The sequence below is a fragment of the Haliotis cracherodii genome, unplaced genomic scaffold (assembly GCF_022045235.1).
Source record: "Haliotis cracherodii isolate W230 unplaced genomic scaffold, xgHalCrac1.p SCAF_12, whole genome shotgun sequence".
NCBI classification, from domain to species: Eukaryota; Metazoa; Mollusca; class Gastropoda; order Lepetellida; family Haliotidae; genus Haliotis; species Haliotis cracherodii.
Window position 1 is genome coordinate 32,442,779 of NW_027266267.1, and position 26,503 is coordinate 32,469,281.

General features: G+C 40.7%; 2 protein-coding genes across 7 annotated transcripts in view; one reads left to right on the plus strand and one right to left on the minus strand.

The window, feature by feature from the left end:
- LOC139458355 (roundabout homolog 2-like) overlaps window positions 1–26,503 on the plus strand; it is a 471,546-nt gene that overhangs the window by 203,704 nt on the left and 241,339 nt on the right. The gene's annotated exons all lie outside the window — the stretch shown is intronic.
- On the minus strand, window positions 14,739–17,589 carry LOC139457293 (trichohyalin-like). Its single transcript, XM_071238701.1, has 3 exons — window positions 17,583–17,589; window positions 15,325–16,009; window positions 14,739–15,234 (listed from the first exon to the last, which is right to left on the minus strand). Exons 1-3 carry the CDS (start codon window positions 17,587–17,589, stop codon window positions 14,739–14,741), a joined length of 1,188 nt encoding a protein of 395 aa, XP_071094802.1.

The window sequence follows — 26,503 nt, forward strand, 5'->3', positions numbered from 1 at the left end:
ATATAAAGCCTGCAGCATTTATACAGTTTATTATTTGCTCCATGTCGACACAATACTGTTAGGAGTTGATATCGAGCTTCACTGCTATGTACAGAAAACATCTATTGGACAGTGATCTGGCATTTATGACGTCCATTTCAAGACGTTAATGGTTGTCATTCAAACAGATTTGTGTAAGTCTTCAAGCGATATACATATAGTTAGGATTCTTGCTGATAGAATACTGTGTAGAAAATGGGGTTTGGGTGACATTGAAAGGAAGACCATACTGATCTATAGTGTTGAGATATTCGAATGAAGCCAATTGGGTATAAATGGTTTCATATTTCTATGACACATGCTAAGACCTCTATTATGCCCTAATTTCAAAGGAATGTATTTGCCTTTGTCATATTGGTCAGGTGGTTCATTGATAAGATATTGTTTAGTCTTGTAATTTCATGTTTATTAAGCAATTCAGACTAAACAAAATTTATGAGATAAAGAACAATCACACTTTTTTTTCATTAGGAAATAAAATTGAAGGGGACTGAGGTCAATTTGTCAGTAATGTGTTGTGATAAAAAGGGGAAAATATATAATAAAATGGATCTTTATTTGGAAAACTTGTAAAAAAATAGGATAGCCTTAACACAAGCAATAACACTGCCCAGCGTCCCATCCCACTCACTCACTCACTCACTCACTCACTCACTCACTCAGTGTCTACTCTTCATGGCAAGGGCTCTCTACAGATCAAAGAAAAGTTTAATTCTAAATTTTGTCAAGGCCTCTGACGTTGTAACTAGTAATTAACTTTGTCAATATTTGACAGGAGTTTTGTACAGCACAACATCACTGTCTGTGTCTCGGATAACCATCTATGTTTCAAGAATCTTTTCAAGCTTAGACTCATACACAAAAAAAATCTACTTCAATTGCATGTTATGAAAATCCATTTTCCACCCCAGCTTGTGGAAAGAGCAAATATGAAAGCTTACCGAAGCGCGAATCTCACAGCACCCAACCTTCCCTACTTGCAGTACAAACGAGGAGAGATGGGCCGGCACTGACATACACGCATCATAATTGAAAATATTGATAAAATAATGCCCATCGTTCATTTGTGTTTATCTATAAACCAACAGTAGTTGATTCTGGAGAGATCTTGTATGGGACTCCAGGAGAAAGTTTTGTCAGTAGGAGTCGACAGCTCATGTAATGATCATCATTACGCGTGTAGTGAAAATTGTTGACCGATTTTATTGTTGGCGATGGGAAGGTTTGTTTAGCCCGACCGCCATAGACAATAGATAGTTGATTTCCTGCTATCACTGCCCGTGTACATGTAGTGGAACAATCAGTGTGTGGCGTTGTTTCAAGGGCCTTCTGCCTGGCCACGCAGGGCTGGCTCCATGGTGGCTCCGCCGCGGCTCCATGGCTCCTCCACCAGGCAGGGTGCACAGCACAAATGGTTAGCTGTGATCTCGACTCTCATTATACAAATCAATTCTATTTTGTTCGATAGTTTACATCTCGATGCGAGATGGCGAGAGGGCTGGTGCATTGTGGGAGATGCGCAACTGGGTGTCACTGGACAGAAATCTCACAGACGAGACAAAAGCAATGTTTGCCGCTGATTGCCGCAAAGTTTGAAATTGACAGGTCCTGTTGTCAGTGGTAATGAATGAAGACGAAGAAGTGCTCTTTGCCAAAATTGGTCAATATATGACTCATATAGCGTACTTCTTCGTCTGAATGCAATATGCTAAAACGAGTGGTGTACGTTGCATTGAGACAATCGGGGATTCTCTGAGTGTAGCACTGTGAGGAGGTCATAGAGTAGAATGGAAATAAGGTGTCGTATCTGAGAGGAAATGTCATATTTTAAACATTTTGAGAAATGTTTTGGCAGTAGGGTGAAGATCTACTTGCTCCAAGAGAGGTCCCATTGTTGAAATACGTTTAGTTTATTGGGATCACTATGAAATGGTTTGGTTTTACATAGTAAACCATGCAGGAATTTATCCTAATTACGTGCCCTTGGCATAAATCGGGAAAATCAGTTTTGTTCAAAATTGGAAGTATTTGGGAAGTTCTTATTTTCCTAAATTCAGAGGTATTTGAATTTGAATTTAAAAATTGCATTCAATGACATAATGTTAAACTAAGCATTAAAGCCTTGGCCTTTATATTGGTCCTCTTATCAATTTTTTTTTTTTTTTTTTTTTTTTTTTAATATTCCAGCTATAAGACATGTGTTTGAAAAGAGTCGAGTCTGGACCAGACAATCTAGTGATTGACATCATGAGCAATGACCCACACAATTAGGATATGATGACATGCATCAACCAAGTCAGCAAGCCTTACCACCAAATCCTGTTAGAACTTCACAAGCATATTTATTTCTTGGGACAAGGATGGGTTGCTGAAGATCTACTCTAACCCGGATCTTCACAGGTCCCTGTTGTCAGTGAAATAAAAAGTCGCCTCCACAAAGCCATAACATTAGTTGTAACTATAACAGCATGAATGTTGAATTCCAATTTGGGAATGGTGGCTAACATTTGCTGCAGTAGGTAAATCCCTGCAATGTGATAGGATTGCTACATTTGTGATCCAAGTATGAGTTGCTAGGCAATGCTGTTGGCTAATGTTGCTAGGTAATGCTGTTGGCTAATGTTGCTAGGTAATGCTGTTGGTTAATGTTGGAAGGTAATGCTGTTGGCTAATGTCGGAAGGTAATGCTGTTGGCTAATGTTGGAAGGTTATGTTGGCTAATGTTGGAAGTAATGCTGTTGGCTAATGTTGGAAGGTTATGTTTGCTAATGTTGGAAGGTAATGCTGTTGGCTAATGTTGGAAGGTAATGTTGGCTAATGTTGCTACGCAGAACTAGCCAGGAATTGTGTTAGATCCACAGAACATGCCAGGAATTGTGTTAGACCCACAGAACTAGCCAGGAATTGTGTTAGACCCACAGAACTAGCCAGGAATTGTGTTAGACCCACAGAACATGCCAGGAATTGTGTTAGACCCACAGAACTAGCCAGGAATTGTGTTAGACCCACAGAACTAGCCAGGAATTGTGTTAGACCCACAGAACATGCCAGGAATTGTGTTAGACCCAGAGAACTAGCCAGGAATTGTGTTAGACCCACAGAACTAGCCAGGAATTGTGTTAGACCCACAGAACTAGCCAGGAATAGTGTTAGATCCACAGAACATGCCTTGAATTGTGTTAGACCCACATAACTAGCCAGGAATAGTGTTAGATCCACAGTACTAGCCAGGAATTGTGTTAGATCCACAGAACTAGCCAGGAATATTGTTAGATCCACAGTACTAGCCAGGAATAGTGTTAGATCCACAGTACTAGCCAGGAATTGTGTTAGACCCACAATAGTGGTAGTCACATTGTAATTGTGAAAATAACAGGAACCATTTACTTGATAATAACATGTCTGAAGAACAGACACCATGTTTTTTGCACTGTTAGTTAATTGAACCAAAAAAACATACTTTGTCAAACAAACAGTGCAGGCACCTAAAGTGTGACACACACGATTGGTATGTTACCTGGCACAATGCCGAACGACATGTCCAAATTTAATAATGTCATGTTTTTAATCTCTTAAACCAAGAGGGGGATATTGACGAGAAAAAAGTTCAAATATTATCAATATGTGCAAAGGATGTGTCCTTTTCTCCCAGGGCGCCTGGTCTAATGATAAAATAACAGCGTGTTAGCCCTGAAAACAATGGGGACTAGATGGCAGTCAATGCTTCTGTTTGGTCTTATCCACTCTCTGTGTTGGGCAAAAATTAATAATTCATAAACTCCACTATTGTCAGGCAGGAAAGAATTACTGTTCATACCCTGCTCAAATTAATTGAAATGTCTTCTTGCTGAATCTGTTTTATTCGGAGGACAATTAATGAAATTTGATTTAGCCTGCTTGTGGTAGCCAAGATTTCACCAACACTGTGACTGTTATTTGCTGTTGAGAAGGTCCTAAGGGAGTGTACTCCATTGTTTTCACACGGAATGAGCTCAATTTCCCCGTTTGGGTTTGAAAATCGATCCTCCAGATTATTTTGGAATTGCTGCATAACTGAACTTTGAATGTGTTGGTGATATAACCAAGGCTTTTTGTAGGAATCTGATAGTTTTTTTCTAAATTGGTTATCACTTAATAATGTATTTGTATAGCCATTTCAGTTGTAAATGAAGGTAAAAGCATGTAGCATGGCAGAGAGCCGTGCCCTGTGCTCTTATAGCCTGTCCATTATCATGTTAAAGATTTCACATGTGGCCTTGAGTGCAGAGCTTGTTTGATTTCAGAAGTGATGTAACTGGAGTTGCTATGGCAGCCATCTAGTGCAGATGTTTGTTGTTTTATGCCACACTCAGCAATATTCCAGCTGTATGACTGCAGAATGTAAATAATAAAATCTGGATCAGACAATCCAGTGATCGATATTGTGAGCAACAGTCCACATCATCGGGGTACAAGGACATACTATGAGTGTGCCAGACCACCCCATCTACCTACAACAAACATATACACTGCAGAAGATCCATGAGGGTGATTTAATTAAGAATATATATGATGGATCATTGTTGGTACTGCCTACAGTGGATGATGGTCATTAGTAGGTTACGATGTAAGCATGTGTTTGTTCCAAATTTAGGTCCGCCCCGGAAAAAATATCAAGATTAAATACTTAAAATTACATTGAAAATGTTCCGTCGCTGTAGTGAAAAGTTCCAGTTGACAGGAACAAATGTTTGGGCGTATGAGTAATGTTCCTGCATATTGTTAATGTGAGTGTGTGAAAGTTCCTTTTTGATTGGAACAAATGTTTGGGCGTATGAGTAATGTTCCTGCATATTGTTAATGGGTTGTGTGTGAAAGTTTCTGTTTGATTGGAACAAATGTTTGGGCATATGAGTAATGTTCCTGCAAATTTATGATATGTTGTGTGTGAAAGTTCCTGTTTGACTGGAACAAATGTTTGGGCATATGAGTAATGTTCCTGCATATTGTTAATGTGTTGTGTGTGAAAGTTCCTGTTTGATTGGAACAAATGTTTGGGCGTATGAGCAATGTTCCTGTATATTGTTAATGTGTTGTGTGTGAAAGTTCCTGTTTGATTGGAACAAATGTTTGGGCGTATGAGCAATATTCCTGTATATTGTTCATATGTTGTGTGTGAAAGTTCCTGTTTGACTGGAACAAAGTTCAGTGTGATTGGAACCCAAACTTGACATGATATGTATACACCTCCAAAGGAACAATTGTTGGTAGTAAAAGTTCCACCAGAACTTATATACGCAGGGGACCAATTCTTGTTTACAAGGATACTGTGAGAGACTGCCTTCATTTAAAAGGGTCACTTGGCTTACTCAGGCAAGCTGGCAGCTGCAGCAAACTGAGTTCCCAAACTATGATGTATGTCTGCTGCCTCAGTTTGTAAGCATATTAATATAGCAGTTAATGAATACCTGTAGTAATATGAAAAGATAAAATCTCCGTTTCACCCATAGCACTCACTGCAACATCTAGACCTGTACTGAAAATGGCCAACAGACCTTGGAGAGTCCTTGAAAGTCACCAACAAGCTAATCATGCTACCAAATACTGATTGATGCTTATGATGTCAATCACTGGATTGTCTGGCCAGGCTCGATTATTTATTGACCGCTGTCATATAAATGGAATATTGCTGAGTGTGATGTTAAACAACAAACAAACAAACAAACCAAATACTGAAAACACTGGCCTGTTTTCTTGAACACCTGGTGCAATCTTTTTACTTTCTCAGTGATATGATAGTGTAGACTCTTCATGGAATTTGTCTCATTTCTTGTGATAAAAATACAAAATATCTGCTGAACCTGTACAAAGAACAAGGGTTAGATTGGCATTTCCTTATAATCAATTGTTAAATGTGGATGATGATTTCAGCCTTCAAATTATTAAGTTTCTGTCCCCATCAGTGGCCAGTGTTGAGTCTGGACATAGAAGGTACGCCTATAGCCATGATGGCCAAACCAGAGATGGTAGGTGCTGACGGCAGCCATGGGAACCAGACCATGCTGATAGTCTGATGGATGTGATGATGTTTGCTATGACGAATTTAGAACATTTACACCAAATATGATTAATAATGATTAGGTTTTGATGAGAGAAGCTGATAGAACTAAGGTGCTCTGTCTGTGACCTTTGACCTAGGATGTATGCCCATCTGCCAAGGAATATATGAATGTTGGATCATGTTTCCTCCGAGGAGAAGGTGGTGAACTGTGTTGAAAGAAACAAATTATGTCCATATCTAAACCTGCAATGGTGGGGATGGGGAAGGAGTAGTGGGCAAGGGGATGGGGCAAGAAAAGGAGGGGTAGAGAAAGTGGGTGGGGCAAGAAGGGTTGGGTAGAGAAAGTGGTTGGGGCAAGATGGGGTGGGGTAGAGAAAGTGGTTGGGGCAAGATGGGGTGGGGTAGAGAAAGTGGGTGGAGTAAGAAGGGGGTGGGGTAAGAAGGGGGTTGGGTAGAGGAAGGAGTGGTGGGAGAGAAGGGGTGGGGTAGAGGCAGGAGTGGTGGGAGAGAAGGGGTGGGGTAGAGAAGGGGTGGGAGAGAAGGGGTGGGAGAGAAGGGGTGGGAGAAAAGGGGTGGGAGAGAAGGGGTGGGGTAGAAGAAGGAGTGGTGGGAGAGAAGGGGTGGGAGAGAAGGGGTGGGGTAGAGAAGGGGAGGGAGAGAAGGGGTGGGGTAGAGGAAGGAGTGGTGGGAGAGAAGGGGTGGAGTAGAAAAGGAGTGGGAGAGAAGGGGTGGGGTAGAGAAGGGGTGGGAGAGAAGGGGTGGGGTAGAGAAGGGGTGGGAGAGAAGGGGTGGGGTAGAGGAAGGAGTGGTGGAAGAAAAGGGGTGGGAGAGAAGGGGTGGGGTAGAGAAGGGGAGGGAGAGAAGGGGTGGGGTAGAGGAAGGAGTGGTGGGAGAGAAGGGGTGGGAGAGAAGGGGCGGGAGAGAAGGGGTGGGGTAGAGAAGGGGTGGGAGAGAAGGGGAGGGAGAGAAGGGGTGGGGTAGAGGAAGGAGTGGTGGGAGAGAAGGGGTGGAGTAGAAAAGGAGTGGGAGAGAAGGGGTGGGGTAGAGAAGGGGTGGGAGAGAAGGGGTGGGGTAGAGGAAGGAGTGGTGGGAGAGAAGGGGTGGGGTAGAGAAGGGGAGGGAGAGAAGGGGTGGGGTAGAGGAAGGAGTGGTTGGAGAGAAGGGGTGGGAGAGAAGGGGTGGGGTAGAGAAGGGGTGGGAGAGAAGGGGTGGGGTAGATGAAGGAGGGGTGGGAGAGAAGGGGTGGGGTAGAGAAGGGGTGGGAGAAAAGGGGTGGGGTAGAGGAAGGAGTGGTGGGAGAGAAGGGGTGGGAGAGGAATGAGTGGTGGGAGAGAAGGGGCGGGAGAGAAGGGGTGGGGTAGAGGAATGAGTGGTGGGAGAGAAGGAGTGGTGGGAGAGAAGGGGTGGGGTAGAGGAAGGAGTGGTGGGAGAGAAGGGGTGGGGTAGAGGAAGGACTGGTGGGGGAGAGAAGGGGTGGGGTAGAGGAAGGAGTGGTGGGGGAGAGAAGGGGTGGGGTAGAGGAAGAAAACGGGTTTGGGCGAGTGGGAAGAAGGGGTGGAAGGTGTGCATGGCATTCAGGTGCAGTGAGGAAGCTCTTCACAGAAGACTGTTGCCCATTGGAATGAAGAAACACATTTACCTGAGCGTAGCTTGCTCTGCTGATAAATGTACGTGACTGTCTGGATGCATCAGTGATTGTTTGTGTAGATGTAATCTTGAAACACAATTTCAAAATAGCTGAGAGAAAGTTTAATTTAGCTGTAAAATAAAAAATCTAGCTGTCAAAACTCCCAGTTTGACTGACAGGACCCTCAATATGGCTGGCAAGTTCTCAGAAGGAAGGAAAGCACAGATGTTTAACCTTGGTAATTTGCAAGTATGCTACAAACTGTACCATTACAGTGCCACCTACATAGAAACACAAACAGCAGACAGAAGCTCTGTTTGTGTCTGATGTAGGTCCTTCACATGAAGACATAATAGTGGTTGTTGTGAAGCAAGACCAAGTGGAACATCAAAGCGTCATACTGGTGATTCCCTTGATGGTCAGCTGTGATGGAGTGGGGATCACATTGGGTCACCTCACGATGGATCCAGTCCATTATGCTATCTGACAGATAAAATCTTAATGTGATACTTCGCTGAGGATGTCCCTGACCGGTTCTCTACATTGAAACCTAACCTCACTAATCCATTAGAATCAGACTTGATTACGGCTATTATGGCAGGTTGCTTACTTCAACACTGGGGTTTGCTATCAGGACTTTTGATAAAAACTAAAGAAGTATTTTTTCCCCGGTTTAATCCATTTGCTGTAAATCTTTAGAAATATCTTTTAGCAGGACTCGGTTTCTGGGTTATAGTTTTTATACCGTTTGTGTTTTTTGGAAAATATTTGTTGGAGACTTGCTTATCACTATTAGTCAGCTTTCAGTTGCTGGCACATCAAGTTTAATTTTTTTGTTGCAGTGTGTATTTTTTATCTCAGAATTGCCAACACGACCTTTTGGGCAACGTGAGAAAATCGTAACAGAGGAATGTTATTTTTAAACATTTCCAACTTAATTAAGTTGAAATTGTTGGTGTTTTGTTCCAACGTAACACACAAAATGCATTTGAATGTTTTAGATGGAAGGATACAGCATTTATTTTTCCAGATTTTGAAGTTTTGGATGCAGTAAGTGAGATGGTGACAGGCATGGCAGATGGGACCACACAAGCCTAGACATTTGCACAGTATCATTGTCACTGAAAGTCAACAGTCTTTTTGTAGGGAAATTCTATCCTGGATGTAATGGAAATCTAGAAGTAGAAATAAGAACAAGAGAATGTGTTTATCTCAAAATATGCTGTGGGTCTGCAAGAAACTAATTTAGATGTGGATATATTCCAAATGAAACCATTTGACATTTTTGTGCTTGCATGCCATTCATGAATTCCAAGGAAAGCAGTTGTGTTTGGAGGAAAAAGTACCTGTTTCACATGGAACCAAAATGTTTAAACATGAATGATATTGATTTTTGCTCCCAAAGTGTCAAATTTGTCAATTAATAATGTTCTACTTTGGATTGTGAAAACATTTGCTGGAATAAGCAATTTTCAGTGAACTTTCGAAGAGCATGCAGTTAACATGTAAGACAGCAAGGCACATCAGCAATAGGAAGGAGCAGGGAGATGTTTTCCTGTCTGATTACTGACGTCTAAATAAAAACATTGAACAAAACATTTCTGTACTTCTTTCATACTTTGTCAACATGTTTAAGTAAATAAATAGCAAAACATTGGTTTAAAATTGAGAGACTGTCTCTACTCTATTATGCTGTATATCTTGCCAAAACAATAACGAAAACATTTGGTTTATCTATACAAGGCACAATCTCTGACATTTCTACAGTTTCTCTCGGCTTTGGAGTAATTGTCAGCATCAGAGATCTATGTTTCTCCAAGGAGGCAGTTAACAAAAGGGTCGAAGGATGTTTTTGCTCTCCATGGACGGGTTTTTGTTTGGTCAAGTTTATCTGCTATCTCTGTCCGCTCTATCATCTTTTCTCAGTGGAGGAAGATCTTATTAATTATGTGTTATCAGCATCGCATCGCAGTGGCCTTGTCAAAAGTGACACGTTTTTATAAGCTATAATGTGTGAGTGGAATTTGGGCAAGGTTTTTTTTTATCATGCCCTCTTGGGGTGTGGAAAAGAGGTCAAAGTAGCATTACCCCCCTTGTTTTGGTGATAGGGTTGAAAGCAAACAGGCATGGAAGTGGTTAGGCTTGGTGGAGGTTTGCGCATTACATGTAGAACAAGTTGAGATGTACGTGTACGGAGGATGCACGGGGATGTTAGACTATCTGGGGACATGTAGAACAAGTTGAGATGTACGTTTACGGAGGATGCACAGGGATGTTAGAATATCTGGGGACATGTAGAACAAGTTGAGATGTACGTGTACGGAGGATGCACGGGGATGTTAGAATATCTGTGGACATGTAGAACAAGTTGAGATGTACGTGTACGGAGGATGCACGGGGATGTTAGAATATCTGGGGACATGTAGAACAAGTTGAGATGTACGTGTACGGAGGATGCATGGGGATGTTAGAATATCTGGGGACATGTAGAACAAGTTGAGATGTATGTGTACGGAGGATGCATGGGGATGTTAGAATATCTGGGGACATGTAGAACAAGTTGAGATGTACGTGTACGGAGGATGCATGGGGATGTTAGAATATCTGGGGACATGTAGAACAAGTTGAGATGTACGTGTACGGAGGATGCACGGGGATGTTAGAATATCTGGGGACATGTAGAACAAGTTGAGATGAACGTGTACGGAGGATGCATGGGGATGTTAGAATATCTGGGGACAAGTAGAATAGAACCTGGTGAAGTTTATGGATGCAACAAGATAGTTAACTGAGGTGCCTTTCAGAACACCTATGCTCAATGGAAACTTTTAAGTTATAAGTCATCATGCAGTCATCCTGTGTGAGTGTCAGGGACAGTGGTTGGGGCCATGTGTACAATACAGATGTCACATGATACGATACATATCTTCATACAGAAATCACGATACCATACGTATCTCGATACTGCATATATAACATTTTTTCTGGAAAATCCTGTCATTAGTCCATAGACTCACCCATCAAACAAGTTTATGTACTGTATGATCGCAGACAGCAAGAAAATACAAGTCTGTTTTGTTTCTGAAAGACCATCAAGAAAGTTTAAGGAAATTAAAAAACATTTTGTACTTGCTTATTGATGAAGATGCACTGATTTACCAGTGTTCACAAAAAGATGAGCGTATCCTTCCCCACCGTTGGCACCCATCACAAACACTTGCAAAGGCAAGGGCATGTACTCCTGCCCACTAGCTTGGTGATTGGTCAAGGAAGACTACAATTCTGGTTGGTGTGCTGTATCCCAGATGTTGTATTATGTCTGTTGAACTGTACATCATGAACAGCTGTTATCCCCCTTCACTAACATACAGATGTACAGAATGGCAGATCAGAAGATAAGCTCCAGCAGATTAATAATGCTCAACACTGACTTCACGATCAGTCAAGCAGATCGGAAATTTTCAATTATTAACTTTCTTCATTGTGTGAAAATACGAATGTGTAAAATGGGATTATTACTGTGAGTAGGTGAGGACAATGATGAAAACCATATTGTGACAATCAGAGAAGGCCAGATGTTTATCTGTAGTGGACTTTTGTGCCATGTGACATGTATGTTTCATTATTTATGGAATAGACATGAAATTGACACATTATCAGCAGTTTGATTGGAGCAACAGACAAGTCTGGCTCCAACACTGGAATAATTAAGTGACATCAACTGCCCCACATTTCTACCCTGGGAACTCCTCAGGGGAGCAGCGCTTGTCAAAGATGTAAACTTCCACTGAGAGCTAAACAGCTTCTTGCTGCTCTGTAGGTGAACAAGAAACAACAGATTTCAATGAGATACAGAAAACTAAATGTGTGAAAATGCTGTATTTTTACAACGTGCGTGTGTGCGTGCGTGCATGCGTGCGTGCGTGCGTGTGTGCGTGTGGGTGCGTGGGAGGGGGATAGGTGTGAGTGGGGACGGGAGAAATGCCCAGCCAACATTTTAACGAACTAGGCCGTCCCACCCTGTCTCATGATTGATCCTCCTACTGTATGTGTCAATAAGTTTTTAATACTTTTCACTTTCATTTTGTTGAAAATAACAAATGGCCTCCTGTAAAACATATATAATATCTGCCCCCCCCTTGAACTTATGTCCAGACTTACACGAAAGCCTCTTGTCCCCAGGTTATTCTTGTGTTGAAGTTTAAACACATCTAGAAATTATAAATAAATGTCTGAATATGCTTCCCCTAGCTGTGTATGGTTAATGAGGCATTCTTGTCTCAGAACAAACAAGAATAACCTGTCAACATGTTGCAACTGAGTGCTCCCTTAGGGACCATTCATTGCATCAATGGTAGCATGACTAATGCCTTTTCATATATACATAAGGAACTTGAAAGAATATTCACAGTATGCCGGAATTGAATGTTGGAAAAATCTTCCCCTTGTGGATTAGATTGTTTCCAAAATGCTCTTTTGTATAAATTTTACATTTCATGCGTCTCAAGTGCATAATTTTCGACTTCTAGACATGAGTAATGGTCTTTGTTTTGAATTCTGTTTTCTGTTTTCACATGGTGTACAGTCAATAATGTATATGTAGGCATAACAGATTATCTCAGAGTCAGTGAGAAATAAGTCTCTGGATTGAGAGATGGGATTTGTTTTCTGTACAATGTCAATATACAACCATATACAGTGAAAGAGATTTTATTTTCATGAATGAAGAGTGTTGTATGTTTTTGAAAAATGCCTCTCTCTCTTGATTTATACTCACAATAATATGATGGAATGACAAATTAAATAAAGTTAGTTTTCATGAACAGACCAAGAATTGAGACCAAATTATCTTAGTAAAGCCTCTCTCTCTAGATTTATACTCACAATAATATGATGGAATGACAAATCAAATAAAGTTAGTTTTCATGAACAGACCAAGAATTGAGACCAAATTATCTTAGTGTGCACGTTTATGAAAGGTTATCTGGCACTGGATCATTGGCAACTGGTTGAATCCGTGTTCCACACATACTTTAACACTCCCATGACTTATCTTAATTACCAAACTCATGAGTGATTAATGTGGTTAATTTATCAAATTGAAAAAACTTAAAGTAGCAAAATTATCTCAAGATTATGTTTTATGTGATAGATTATTTTTTTAAAACTTGAATTATGAAAAGTGGTGTTTGCTGATCATGCTGATGAGGCAGGCCCAAGCACAGTACACTTTATCAGTCTGATACTCTTTGGGCTGGCTATCTGGGAGGAAAGTAGTTTGCACTAGCAACACATGTTTTATTGATAATATTGTATTTGTCTTGATAAATGGGTTTGTAATCTGTGATCTGCTCCATCAGCATTAGATGTAAGAATATTTGTTCGCATGCTGAATCTTTCAAAATATCCTTGGTAATTATATATTTCTTGGTGCAGCGTTTGCCAACATATTCCATCCTGTACGAATACAAATTAAATGTAGACACAAATACTTTACATTGTCCTGTGGGATGCAAACAGAATGGTCATTTGAATCATATAATTTATCAAAATGTTTGAATGCATATAACTGATATTTCTATTTTGGTAAGAATTAATCTCGAAGTTCAGAGTGTCAATGGTCAAGTGACCTCTATCTAACATTGAAATCTCTGTCCCACACTGTTCTACTATGATAACTTCTGAGCTTGTGCAATGATGTGAGTAAATCAGGTAAAGTCATGAAACAGTTTGCCAGGACCCCCTTGTTTGTGCCTTGGACCCCCTTGTTTGTGCCTTGGACCCCTTGTTTGTTCCTTGGACCCCTTGTTTGTGACTTGGACCCCTTGTTTGTTCCTTGGACCCCTTGTTTGTGACTTGGACCCCGTGTTTGTGCCTTGGACCCCCTTGTTTGTGCCTTGGACCCCTTTTTTGTGCCTTGGACCCCTTGTTTGTGACTTGGACCCCCTTGTTTGTTCCTTGGACCCCTTGTTTGTGCCTTGGACCCCCTTGTTTGTGCCTTGGACCCCTTGTTTGTGACTTGGACCCCCTTGTTTGTTCCTTGGACCCCTTGTTTGTGCCTTGGACCCCCTTGTTTGTTCCTTGGACCCCTTGTTTGTGACTTGGACCCCCTTGTTTGTGTCTTGGACCCCCTTGTTTGTGCCTTGGATCCCCTTGTCTGTGCTTTGTACCCCCCAAATTTATTACTAAGAGACCCTGGACTCCAAAATAGAAAAACCCAGGTAAATCTATGTTTGAGAAGTAGTGACATATACAAAAGCAAGAAAACTGACAGAGCTCATTAAGAGTCACTCGTTAAATATTATGACTGATAAGTAATGATTTCTGTCACATATTATGACAATTTGTGACTATTTGACACCATTCATTTAAATTTTACAATAGAGTTCTATTTGATTGATAATGCATCAATCTCATAATACCTGTTGACATGAACTTGATGCTTGTGCAATGTACATCCGCTCGAGGCATGGTATAAATATGTATAGCATATCAAATCTCGTTCCAGACAATGACAAACAGCTAATGGCAATAGACTCGGTGACCGCCTGATAAATACTTTCATATTAACCATCTCTGTCGATTAGATGTCATTTTGTGTCATGGGTAATATGCTTGAGGCTTATCACAGTAAATGCATCAGACTTTGGATGGAAAATTTGTGCAAATTGATGACAAATCCTGCTGCAGTTGAACTGGTGTGATCATGTCATTGCACTTTGATGGCAGCCTCTGAGAGAGGTCTGGTTGCACAAAGAGGCTTGATGTTGTAAATGGTGGCCTAGGAGTCACCCTTTTAGAAGAAATATTGAAATTTATGTGAGCTGGCACTAACAGCATAGATAAAATGAAGTAGTGAGATAACATCTGACAAAATTGTGCAAATGTGTCAAACCTCAGTGTCAAGGGAGATAACCTCTACTTCCTGTTCAGGTGTGTTGTTATCAGTGAGCTTTTTATTGTCAGTATATTTCAGTTGAGCTTAAGTTGAGAGGCATATGTATAGCAGGAGTGTGACCATTGTCACCCTTCTCACTCACATCCTCTCTTGTTGGTTCTTGACGAGACTGTCCTCTTGTTGGTTCTAAAGGAGAACTTCCTTGTTGGTTCTTGAGGAGAACTACCTTGTTGGTTCTTGAGGAGTCTGTCCTCTTGTTGGTTCTTGAGAGCTTCCTTGTTGGTTCTTGAGAAGAGCTTCCTTGTTGGTTCTTGAGGAGAGCTTCCTTGTTGGTTCTTGAGGAGACTGTCCTCTTGTTTGTTCTTGAGGAGAACTACCTTGTTGGTTCTTGAGAAGACTGTCCTCTTGTTGGTTCTTGAGAGCTTCCTTGTTGGTTCTTGAGGAGAGCTTCTTTGTTGGTTCTTGAGAACTTCCTTGTTGGTTCTTGAGAACTTCCTTGTTGGTTCTTGAGGAGAGCTTCCTTGTTGGTTCTTGAGGAGAACTACCTTGTTATTTCTTGAGGGGAACTTCCTTGTTGGTTCTTGAGGAGAACTACCTTGTTGGTTCTTGAAGAGAACTTCCTTGTTGGTTCTTGAGGAGAGCTTCCTTGTTGGTTCTTGAGGAGAACTTCCTTGTTGGTTTTTGAGGAGAGCTTCCTTGTTGGTTCTTCAGGAGAACTACCTTGTTATTTCTTGAGGGGAACTACTTTGTTGGTTCTTGAGGAGACTGTCCTCTTGTTGGTTCTTGAGAGCTTCCTTGTTGGTTCTTGGGGGGAACTTCCTTGTTGGTTCTTGAGGAGACTGTCCTCTTGTTGGTTCTTGAGGGGAACTTCCTTGTTGGTTCTTGAGGAGAGCTTCCTTGTTGGTTCTTGAGGGGAACTTCCTTGTTGGTTTTTGAGGAGAGCTTCCTTGTTGGTTCTTGAGGAGAGCTATCTTGTAATTTCTTAAGGGGAACTTCCTTGTTGGTTCTTGAGGAGAGCTTCCTGGTTGGTTCTTGAGGAGAACTACCTTGTTGATTCTTGAGGGGACTGTCCTCTTGTTGGTTCTTGAGGGGACTGTCCTCTTGTTGGTTTTTGAGGAGAGCTTCCTTGTTGGTTCTTGAGGAGAGCTTCCTTGTTGGTTCTTGAGGAGAGCTTCCTTGTTGGTTCTTGAGGAGAAATACCTTGTTGATTCCTGAGGGGACTGTCCTCTTGTTGGTTCTTGAGGAGACTGTCCTCTTGTTGGTTCTTGTGGAGGACTTCCTTGTTGGTTCTTGAGGAGAGCTTCCTTGTTGGTTCTTGAAGAGAGCTTCCTTGTTGGTTCTTGAAGAGAACTACCTTGTTGGTTCTTGAAGAGAACTTCCTTGTTGGTTCTTGAGGAGAACCTGCCTATATGGAGTTATGAAAGAGTTAAGGAGAATTGGAAGGCCAGTATTTTCAGATAACACAAAGGGTCCCCTCAACAATTTCCTGCGGTGATAATATTATATTCATTCAGCAGATACATATATGTGATTCATGAATTGATTCTTATTTGTGAATCACACCTCACATTAGCATTGTTGAGGCAATGCATCATGAAAGGATCATGGACTGCACAATTTAGAAGAATCAGGTTCTAAGACAAGTGACAACTGGCTTGCATGATATGACAAAAACTTTCCTTATTCAAACAAGACTTGCCTTTGCATGTGTTTGTGGTGGTGCCACTGGTGTGTTCTTGAGAACACCTTGTGTCTTCACAAGTTGGACAGAGGTTGATAAACACAAAGTTGGAATCATACAGTGGACTCTGCTGTTTGCAGAAATCTCTTATGATTATGGAAAGTGTTTTGTCGCTTTTATTAGCTGATTTGTCTTTGTGGTGGAGCCATCTGTTATTGACAAGTAGAATAGAACGTAAAGCTACAGTTGACATTCAGCACCATCAGCTGACAGTTGTGCTTTAAGTAGGTAGTTTGTCGTGTGTCTGGAACCATCCAACTTTAATCGTGCTTCACTTTTTTTTTTACAATTAATGGAACTTCTAATTTACCTTTAATGTTTGAGTTCAAAATCTATGAATTCACGCAGTTAAACCACAGTGGGTCACCATGCAAATTGTCTCCTACAAGCAAGAAAAAGGAAGCGTTGGATCTGTTACGATCAGCCAAGTCAGAATACTTTCCCACAAAACAGTTTGCATTTATTGCAGAACCATGTATGAACTTAGATAAAACTCCCATCGAGAGAAGAATTGATCCGAAGGGTGCTAAAAGCCCTCTGACAAGCAATGGGCCAATCTTGCATCCATCACAATGAAAGTACTGGCATTGCTTTTAGCCCAAGGGCAGGTTTGAGGTAAGACAAATAAAACTCATGTATGTTAGTTAGGATTAGTTGTTAGCCGCTAACATCTAACTCAACAGAGACCTGCTGGAAGGTCCCATGAGTCCCAGTGTAAAGTGGACTGAGTTGGTCGGCAGGCATGCTTATTGGCAAATACTCAGGATTTACTTTGCCTCTCTAAAGTTGAGGTTGTCCTTAATTTTGTGTTTGCATTGCATCATGGGTAGTGTGCAAATTGCATGATGGGATCTGGAAAGGTCAATCAGAAGTAGTTATGGGTGTTTTCAATTTTGTTTGAAATGTTTGACGTTTTGTGAGTTATTCAGATTGTCATTTGGTTGAAAAATGAATGTTAATGAGCCCTGACCAACACAATACTACTTAACACCCATATAGTAATGTATTGTTCTGCAGATGATGTATTATTTATGGACTGTGCAACTGTTATCACATGCTGTGTGTGTGTCATTGGTAACCTGGTACGCAACAAAAGCACAAGTTTTCTTCATTGAAAAGATGATGATCATCAAGAGCTTCTCGTATTGAATTTCATCAAGACATCCATGATGGATTATGCAAAGATGTCAATATTTAATAGATAGTATTCTCCTGAAGACTACTCACCTATTAATACCTGCCATGATCCCAATAATTAAAACTGTCTCTTGCGAGCCGGAGGGACATCAGGCATATCAATGCAGTGCCATTTCATTAATAATTCCATTATACTACTTACAGGAAAACTATTATTAATCATCAGTTACCCTTGTCAACTTTGACTGGCACATTTCTTAGATTAGTCATGTAGATAGTAGTGTGGAGTGTGCTGTTTGGCTGGGATGGTATGATCCTCTGTAATTCTTCAGTTATCAAGGAATATTTCTGCAAACCTTTATTTGATCCACTGTACATGATTTCAACAAATGTGTTCATCAGGTTTGAAACAATAGACAATCAACTAGAGTAGCACTTTTTGAAATTTTAAAACCTCCAATAGGCTTATACAAAATTCAGTGGAGGTTTAAGAGTCTAGCAATAACAAAACTGCTTTCCAGGTGTTTTTACATTAAGTTTACATAATGGTAACCTCCGGAAACAATAAATGTCTTTACAAGATTTGATGTGACTCTCAATGATCTGTCTGTTATATTGCTGAAAGTGACATTAAACTTAACTCACTCTTTTCCTGGGGAAGGTTTGTTGTATAAAGGGAGCTAGGTTCAGACAAATTGCAGTCGTATATATAGTATGATTCAAGTTGTTGAAACACCAGTTTCTTTGTCTGCAAACTCAAGTTTTATACAAGGCTACAATATATAGAAGTGGGGCATTCCCCAATGTACATTGTCTTAATTTCACACAAGTAAATAAAAGCGACAAAAAACATTTTGATAATTATAAGGAATCTGTACTAATAGTCCATTGTAGTGATGACACTAGATGTTTGCATAAAGATGAGTGTATTCTGCCACACCAGTGGCACCCATCACAAACACATGCCAAAGCATGTCAATTAATTCATCACAATTTCTGGGCCTGTGCTGGAAATAGTAGTAGAGCATACTCTCCTTTTGATGCTGCATCAGCGAACTGCTAGACCCAGTTACCAGTGTGTACTGTATTAATAATTAATACCCTTTGAGGTCAACATTTCTAATTACAGTATTTATTTTTATTCTTAGTTTCTCTTTTGTGTATGATAAATATGCCAATATATAGTTTAATGTGATATTTAGACATTTCTTCTTTATGGTACCTCTTCCTAACATATGTGACTGCCTCCGTGGTCTAGTGGTAGAGCATCCGCAAAGAAGAGCTTCAGGTCGATGGTTCCATCCCTGGCCGCGTCATACCAAAAGTCTTTAAAAAATTGTACATGTTGTTACCCTGCCTGGTGCTAGGCATTAAAGTGGTTTAAAACAAGGACTAGTCGGCTGGGAGTCAGTATACTGTGTCTGAGTGTGGTATTCATGTTAAACTGTGGCATGGTATCTCAGTGAGCTAGCACTATAAATCGGCATCAGTCCGGACTAGTACAAGCAGACACACACACACACTCTTGATGTTCATGATACAAACGTCATGACCATCCTCACTGCAGCCATCACGACCATCCTTAATCAAGATACATATCAATACATATCTTATTCAGGGCGTTCATTTCAGTATATACTTTTTGTCTTCGTCTGTAATCTAAATTACAGAGTCTGATGAGCATCACTGACTGTAACCTGCCCAGTTGCTTGCTGATGCATGCCTCGCCTCATCCAGTCGATGTGCACCAGCCTTCCGTGCATGCGCATGCCGCACGCTGCACGTGCATTGATTGTTTTATGCACCTCATGCAAGACTGTGCTTCCCAATATAATCTATTCCTCACCTATACATATTTTATAAGGCATCCATGGGTTTGGAGTCCACACAGGAAAATGCGTGACTTTGTCCAATGATGAACTATCCTGACTGTAGACTTGTAGCGCCATTTTGCTCACTCTCTTGCAGAGGCTTGAGTCATCATGTGTTTGTGGGAGACACATCCGCCTAGCATGTCGCAGGAACATCTGTATGTACTGACATGGAAAGGGACAGTTTCAGGAGGAATGTAAATGTTTGAATTCTAAGAGATGATCTATCCATAGGAATTATCATTGTTTCGGTTTTTGTCTGTGACAGCTGTCTTCATTTTAGCTGAACCATTTTGAGGGATGGTGGGGTAGCCTAGTGGGATAATGGTTGGGTCATCCCATAAAGGTCTAGATACAATTCCCCCCCTCCCCCCTCCACATGGGTACTTTGTTTGATGACCATTTTGGGTGATATGCCAGAATGTCATGCAATATACTCACCAACAAAAGAAACATGATTAACAGACATGATTGTTGATATATGAAGAGTTCTATGTTTCTGTGGTTCACGTTTATTTTGGTGGTGAGTATATATATATATATATATATATATATGTATGTATATATATATCTTGGAGCAGATAGATATGTCATGGAAAATATCAATACATCAATGAAAAAATTGAGTTATTACTGAAATGTCACAGCTTGTATGAGCCAGTAAGATGCAGTACAAAGTGTGTTCATGGTTAGCCTCAAATACATTGCACAGATGTAGTCTTTTAGACCTTTGGGTGTCAAACGATATAAAATTTCAACAAATTCATAAAAACATGAAATTGATAAATGGAGATTGACATGGCTGCAGGGAAGGTAAGCACGTTTGGTGTTAAAACTTCTCTCCATGCTGTAAACCCAGGCCTGTTTTATGCTCCTGGTGAGAAGGAAAGTGATTCCACTTCTTGCAAGTGTTGGGACCACAGCTAAATCTCAGTGGGGATGTTTGCTTTTTTCACCAAAATGTTTCTTTAAATTGAATCTGTGAGCAATGAATTGGCTAGCTTGCAATGTGTTTGAAAGACATCTGGTTATGTTTGTTTTACACAATTAGGGAGTGTAGACTTCCACCTAATGTCTTCTTTCCCCAACATCTTATGTTTGTGCGGTTGACCAGAGGGGGGCGCTAATGTCATTTTAATTTTGTTTGAAAGTGAAAAAAAATATGGCCAAATTTAGTGTCAATTCCATCAAAATTGAGGAAATGTGTTTATAAGTACACGTCCAACGTGTGATCTTCCAAATATGACAGAGAATGACATCCGTTTTTCCTTTTTTGGGTGAAAAAGCTTCCACTTTACATCAGTTAACATCTTGTCAACAAAGTTGTAGAGGGATAAAATTTACAGATGTCTTTATCAGCAGATTTTGCTGAGCTGGTTGCAAGATGAGATGAAAGTGTCCTGCCTTGATCTGACAGTGTCGGGACGTACTAAAACCTGGGATGGTTTTTAAATGATTGAAGCAGTATTACATTTACATGGGGTGGAATGGCTGTGACCAGGTCTTATGGGAGACTAGATGAGGCTTGTTGTGAGAACCTGTCACCTCCTTCACAGATAGTCCAGGTTCCCAGCTGTACAGAGGAGACTCATCACAGCTGTGATTAATGGATGAGAACCTTCTGAAGGTGTTAGTGTGATGGGGGTGGGGCATGGTAGGAGGTGTATCACTCTTCTTGGATGTCCTGGTGATGTGTTCTTGAATGTTCTGGTGATGTGTCCTTGAATGTTCTGGTGATGTGTTCTTGAATGTCCTGGTGATGGGTTCTTTAATGTTCTGGTGATGTGTTCTTGAATGTTCTGGTGATGGGTTCTTGAATGTTCTGGTGATGGGTTCTTGGATGTCCTGGTGATGGGTTCTTGGATGTTAGGGTGATGTGTTCTTGAATGTTCTGGTGACGTGTTCTGGAATGTTCTGGTGATGTGTTCTTGAATGCCCTGGTGATGTGTTCTTGAATGCCCTGGTGATGTGTTCTTGAATGTTCTGGTGATGTGTTCTTGAATGTTCTGGTGATGTGATCTTGAATGTTCTGGTGATGTGTTCTTGAATGTTCTGGTGATGTGATCTTGAATGTTCTGGTGATGTGTTCTTGAATGTGCTGGTGATGTGTTCTGGAATGTTCCGGTGATGTGTTCTTGGATGTTTTTGGTGTTGTGTTTCAGGTTCGAGATTCAATATAGTGAATCAGAATTTGTGAATTTTTCTGTTTGGGTTTGGATTGAGTTTAGGTAATCCAGAAGTAGCTAGTTTGTTTGCATCACAGAGTTCCCAGATTTCTCAACTGTTCCAAATCTTCCCAGATATTGAGAGGGTTCATGGGTTGTTGGAATGGGTTTTGGGGGAACACATGAGACTGATCTAGTACAGTGACAATGGGCTACAGTAACAACGGACTATAGTGACAAACAGCCAAATCACACAATGCACGAACTAATCTTCATGTTAGCCACTCCTATGATAACCAAGGGTACTCGGGTCTGTTCTGGACCAAACACTCCCCATGGGACATTGTTTTACTGTCTCAATTTGTTTGTACAAACATAACCAGTTTGGACTCACAACACTGTCACATAACCCCAACCATTATAAATAATTCACGAGATGCGACTTTCAGAATTTAGCCTGCATTAGCACAATGGCTGCCAGAGTAAAGTATGAATTACATCTGGCAAAGATTAAATAAACATGAAGTAAGATCCGATCCAAACAGGCTAAGATAATCATAATCATATTCTCAAATAGTTGATGTTTGAAGGGCTTGTAGGGATTGATTGTAGACCAGTCACAATGACAGAATATACAGAAAACATTCATCTTGATGTAATATTGATGGAGTGTGTGTACCTTCCCATGCTGCGTGTTTTTTGTGTACACTAAGTTGTTTGAACTGATGCAAGATATATGATCTATATGCCATGGCAACAGGAGAGCTTGAAATGGCACCATATATAGCTAAGGATTTTCCAATAATATTGGCGAATTGCACAGGTAGTAAAAGATAGAATTGATTTACTTCCAGATGAAAAGAAACAAGGATGTTTTGAATTTACCGTAAAATATTCTTGCTACATACAAGCACTTAGAACTCTTTCAGTGATAGAGACTTGACTACACTATTTATTTTATTTGAAAGTGATGGCTGCATTTCTATAAAAATATGAATTTGGTAAATATGATTAATATTATGTTTTCTTTTGTCCTTGAAGAAATGAGTGAATGGAATGATACCGTAATTAGGTTGGGTGGTTGGTTTGTTGTTTAACGCCGCACTCAGCAGTATTCCAGCTATATGATGGCGGTCTGTAAATAATTGAATCTGGACCAGACAATCCAGTGATTAATATCATGAGCATCGATCGACTCTGAGCCTGACCACCCAATCCCGTTAGTCGCCTTTTACGACAAGCATAGTCACCTTTTACGGCAAGCATGGGTTGCTGAAGACCTATTCTACCCCGGAATCTTCACAGGTCCCTAATTAGGAATGATCCTAAATCAACTTTCTCCATGGGGTTGCTGAAAATGATTTCCAGAACCACATGCTTGACCTCAACGTACTAAAATGGGGCTCTGGTCACCACAAACCATATTTGCCACCTGTAAATGTTTCAATGAGTGTGATGTTGTTGGGTCTTGTTTCCTGTGATGATGTGTGAATAGTCCCTTCATAATTCACCAAGAGCTCAGCTCAACTTCTGGTTGTTTTCAGTGTTGGTAAGTCTTCACAAAATTCCCATCATAGTTTCGTTTTTTATAAAGATGTGAGAGTTCCTGTAGTGATCACAAGAGTGTGCTAATAAGAATAATGTGCATATGTATAGTGTGCCAATTCCTCGCCCTAAACCATGCTCAAAGAGCTGTATGAGTTGACGGATTAGTGTGCACATGAGGACTATACAAACCAAGCAGCCTGTGACTGACAGTCTCATTACCATCTCATCCTACTAGGTACCCATTCACTGCTGGGTGAACAGAGGCATACTTTTAACAAAGTCACTTGCCACATGTGCTTCGGTGTTGGGCAGGACCAAAGCCCTAGAAACTCTCTGAGGTCAAACAGACGAACATTGTCACCCATCCTACTATTTTCTGCGACCACTGTTGCCCATCTTCACCTGATTTGTGACCTGTGTGGTGTACACATGACCATGTGACCCAGGGTTTGACCCCACACATGGGTACAATGTGCGAAACCCATATCTGGTGTCCCCTGCTGGGATGCAACGTTAAACCATCCTCACCCACTCACCCACTGCTTGTGGACGAACAGTGTATGACCGGTCAGTGGAAACAACTGATATCAACCTTGTGTCCTTGTGTCCTTGCGCTGCTGGATACAGCAGTTGTGTCCATGTCTTCTTACATTGGCAACATTTCAATTTAATATGGCAGCATGTGCAATATTACATCAGGGAACATATGTGTCTCCCAGCCTACACAATGGGAGGGAGGTTATTGCACTGGTAACAGCAGCCCTATGCAGGAGTCCCTGCTCCGCAAGCTGTTCTGGTTTGTGTTGTGGTTTGTGTTCTGTACTTTCATGGTTGTGTCCAGTGGGTTATTGTTGATGCAACAGCCCCTAGGAAGAGTTCAATCTGAAATAGGTTAGTTCCTCATACAGACCCTGGAACAAAATTAAAAAACATCCCAGGCAAGTCTGTAATAGTTTTTCAAGTCTAGATTTCTTCAGTTTTAGGCTGAAAATTAAAAGGCCCCTTGGGCTCCTTTCTCTTATTTTTTAAAATATATTTGAACAAAAATGAACCTCCATATACTGTCATTTCAGACATTTACCAAGGTATCAATACATTGCTATGCTTTGTACCTCTGTACTAGAACCATATGACATGGTCTTGTATTGGTACAAAGAGTAATATGTTTATATGGAGGGTAGTTTATATAGCAGAATGGATTGTAAAACTATTTTCTGACAAAATGACTGTTGGTACCATAGTTTTATTTTCTCAAGTTGATGACATTGTTTGGTTCGGCAACATCAGATGCTTTGGTGAAGGAATATGCCTCGTCAATATGGCAAGGTTGCAGTGTTCAGTTATCGTATTGAGATACATAGTGGGATGGTTGGTGTTGTTACAGCCCAAAGACATCCAGATTATCTGGTGGTTCTCCTCTCCATCCTCAGCTTCAGAGGAAGCAGGTGTGAAGGAAAAAATAAACAACGAATATGAACGTGGTATTTGGCTGTCACTGCAAATAGAGAGTTGTCTTTTTAAGAATTGTGCGAAAATGGTTAAAAAATTTAAGTGACTGAAAAACTGAAAATTTTATAAATTCGCAAAGTACATGCATTTGCTCAAAAACCCCTGACTGTCTCGTAATTCTGCTATATTGGCCAGGGAGGTACCTGGGATTCCAAGCAAAGTGCCCTTGACAAACACATTTGTTTTCAAAGACGGTATAATATACATTCAAGCAGGCAAATGGGTTGATTGAAAAAACTATTTTACATTCCTTTGGTGGGATGGTAACATTAGGACTTTCGTAAAATGAGAACATTACGAAATGATCAAAACTAGATCAGTCAGCGTAGTCACATGCTTGTACGTATGTACAGTGAACTGAAGAGTGCAAATTGCACATTGATTAGTATTCCGACTCAAATTGTGGTCTATTCAGGCAATTGTAATTTTGTGAGTTTGTGATGGGCAGATGTAACGTTACATATCTGAATATGATGGGGATGGGGTGGGGGAGGATGGTGGGAGGGGTGGGAATTTCAATAGCTGCCTTTGACAAAACCCAAGGAACAAATGTCAGATCCATCGTTTATGAGCTGGTGCCTGTCTGGTGGAGAAGCAATTAGCTGGAACTGAATTTTTAAATCCCCTAGATAATACATGGTCCAGAAAGAGTTTTGGGGTAATGACCAAACTAGACTGGTTTGATATAGGCAGTGTGTCCAGTGTAGGACTTTCCTATGGAACAGTTATGAGACTGTCCAGGTGAACTTATTCTTTTGGGAGGCATGTATCCTGGGTCACTGGGTACATGAGGTCAGGCCACGCCCACCCACCCTGGGGTCACTGAGGTAGCTTGTAATGGAGTCAGGCAAGTTCTTTGTGTTTGTTGTAAGGAGTATCTCCAGTAACCATGACCAATCTTAACATGATGGGGTCAGTGTGGCACTCGGCCTAGAAAGGTAACATGGACATTTTGGAAAAATTTGTACAATTTGGAAACTGTGGTTTTACTTTTGTAGTTAGGAGATAGGTATGTGAAACATTTCTGTTCTGTTCTGACAGTTTCAGGCCTCAAAGTTTGTTTCTGTCCTAATAAACCTTTGGCTCCAAACTATTGTTTTCAGGGAGGCACTGTGAAATTCAAGAAGCCAGGTGAAAAAGTAAGGAGTCAAACTTTAAACTTCAGTGTTGGGCTTAAGCAGAATAATACATTACTATCTAATCTGCCTAACTGCAGCAAAACCAATGCCTACTTTTTGTTTTAGACCCTTTCTTGTTATTTATGTGTTTATAGGTACTTGACAAGTTTATTGATTAATTTTTGCCTTACAGTTTTTTTAATGAAATGTTAGTTCAGTCAATCAGAATCTATTAATGTCTTGTGTTTCTGAACTATGCAGTCAGTTATATCACGATGCTGGCTTGATTTTTTTAAGTTGCCAAATGGCGACTGTTTAAACGTATTGGTCACCAAGTGGAAATGTCAATCGCCATGATGACCAATGTAGTTGCATCTTTAAGGCCTGGCTTTGTTATGTATGATTTTTGACAAAAATAATGTTTGGTATGTTGATGGTGAGTCATGGTGATACTGAGGAGGATTTAAACTTTTTAAAAAATTACTTTCCACATGTAGCATTGTATAGTAACCAGGTGGTTTTGAAGTTTTGTCAAATGAATGGGGTTTGAAGTAAAGCTAGGTTGTTGAATTGGCCAAGGGTGTTTATCATAATAAGATACCCTGGCTCATCAAGGATGCAGTGGACCTAGTTAATTCACTGTATATCCCCGTGTAAGACCTGGGTTAGACTAAGTCCTCAGCAACTATTGCTTGCCACAAAAAGCAACTATACTCAATCACTGGATTGCCTGGTCCAGACCTGATTATTGACAGACCGATCATATAGCTGGAATATTGCTAAGTGCAGCATTAAACAACAAACACACAA

Excerpts from the sequence above, each read along its gene's own strand:
- LOC139457293 (XM_071238701.1), bottom strand. Across the intron at positions 15,235-15,324 it reads TCCCCTCAAGAAATAACAAG|AACCAACAAGGAAGTTCTCT; the intron begins GTAGTTCTCCTG and ends GCTCTCCTCAAG.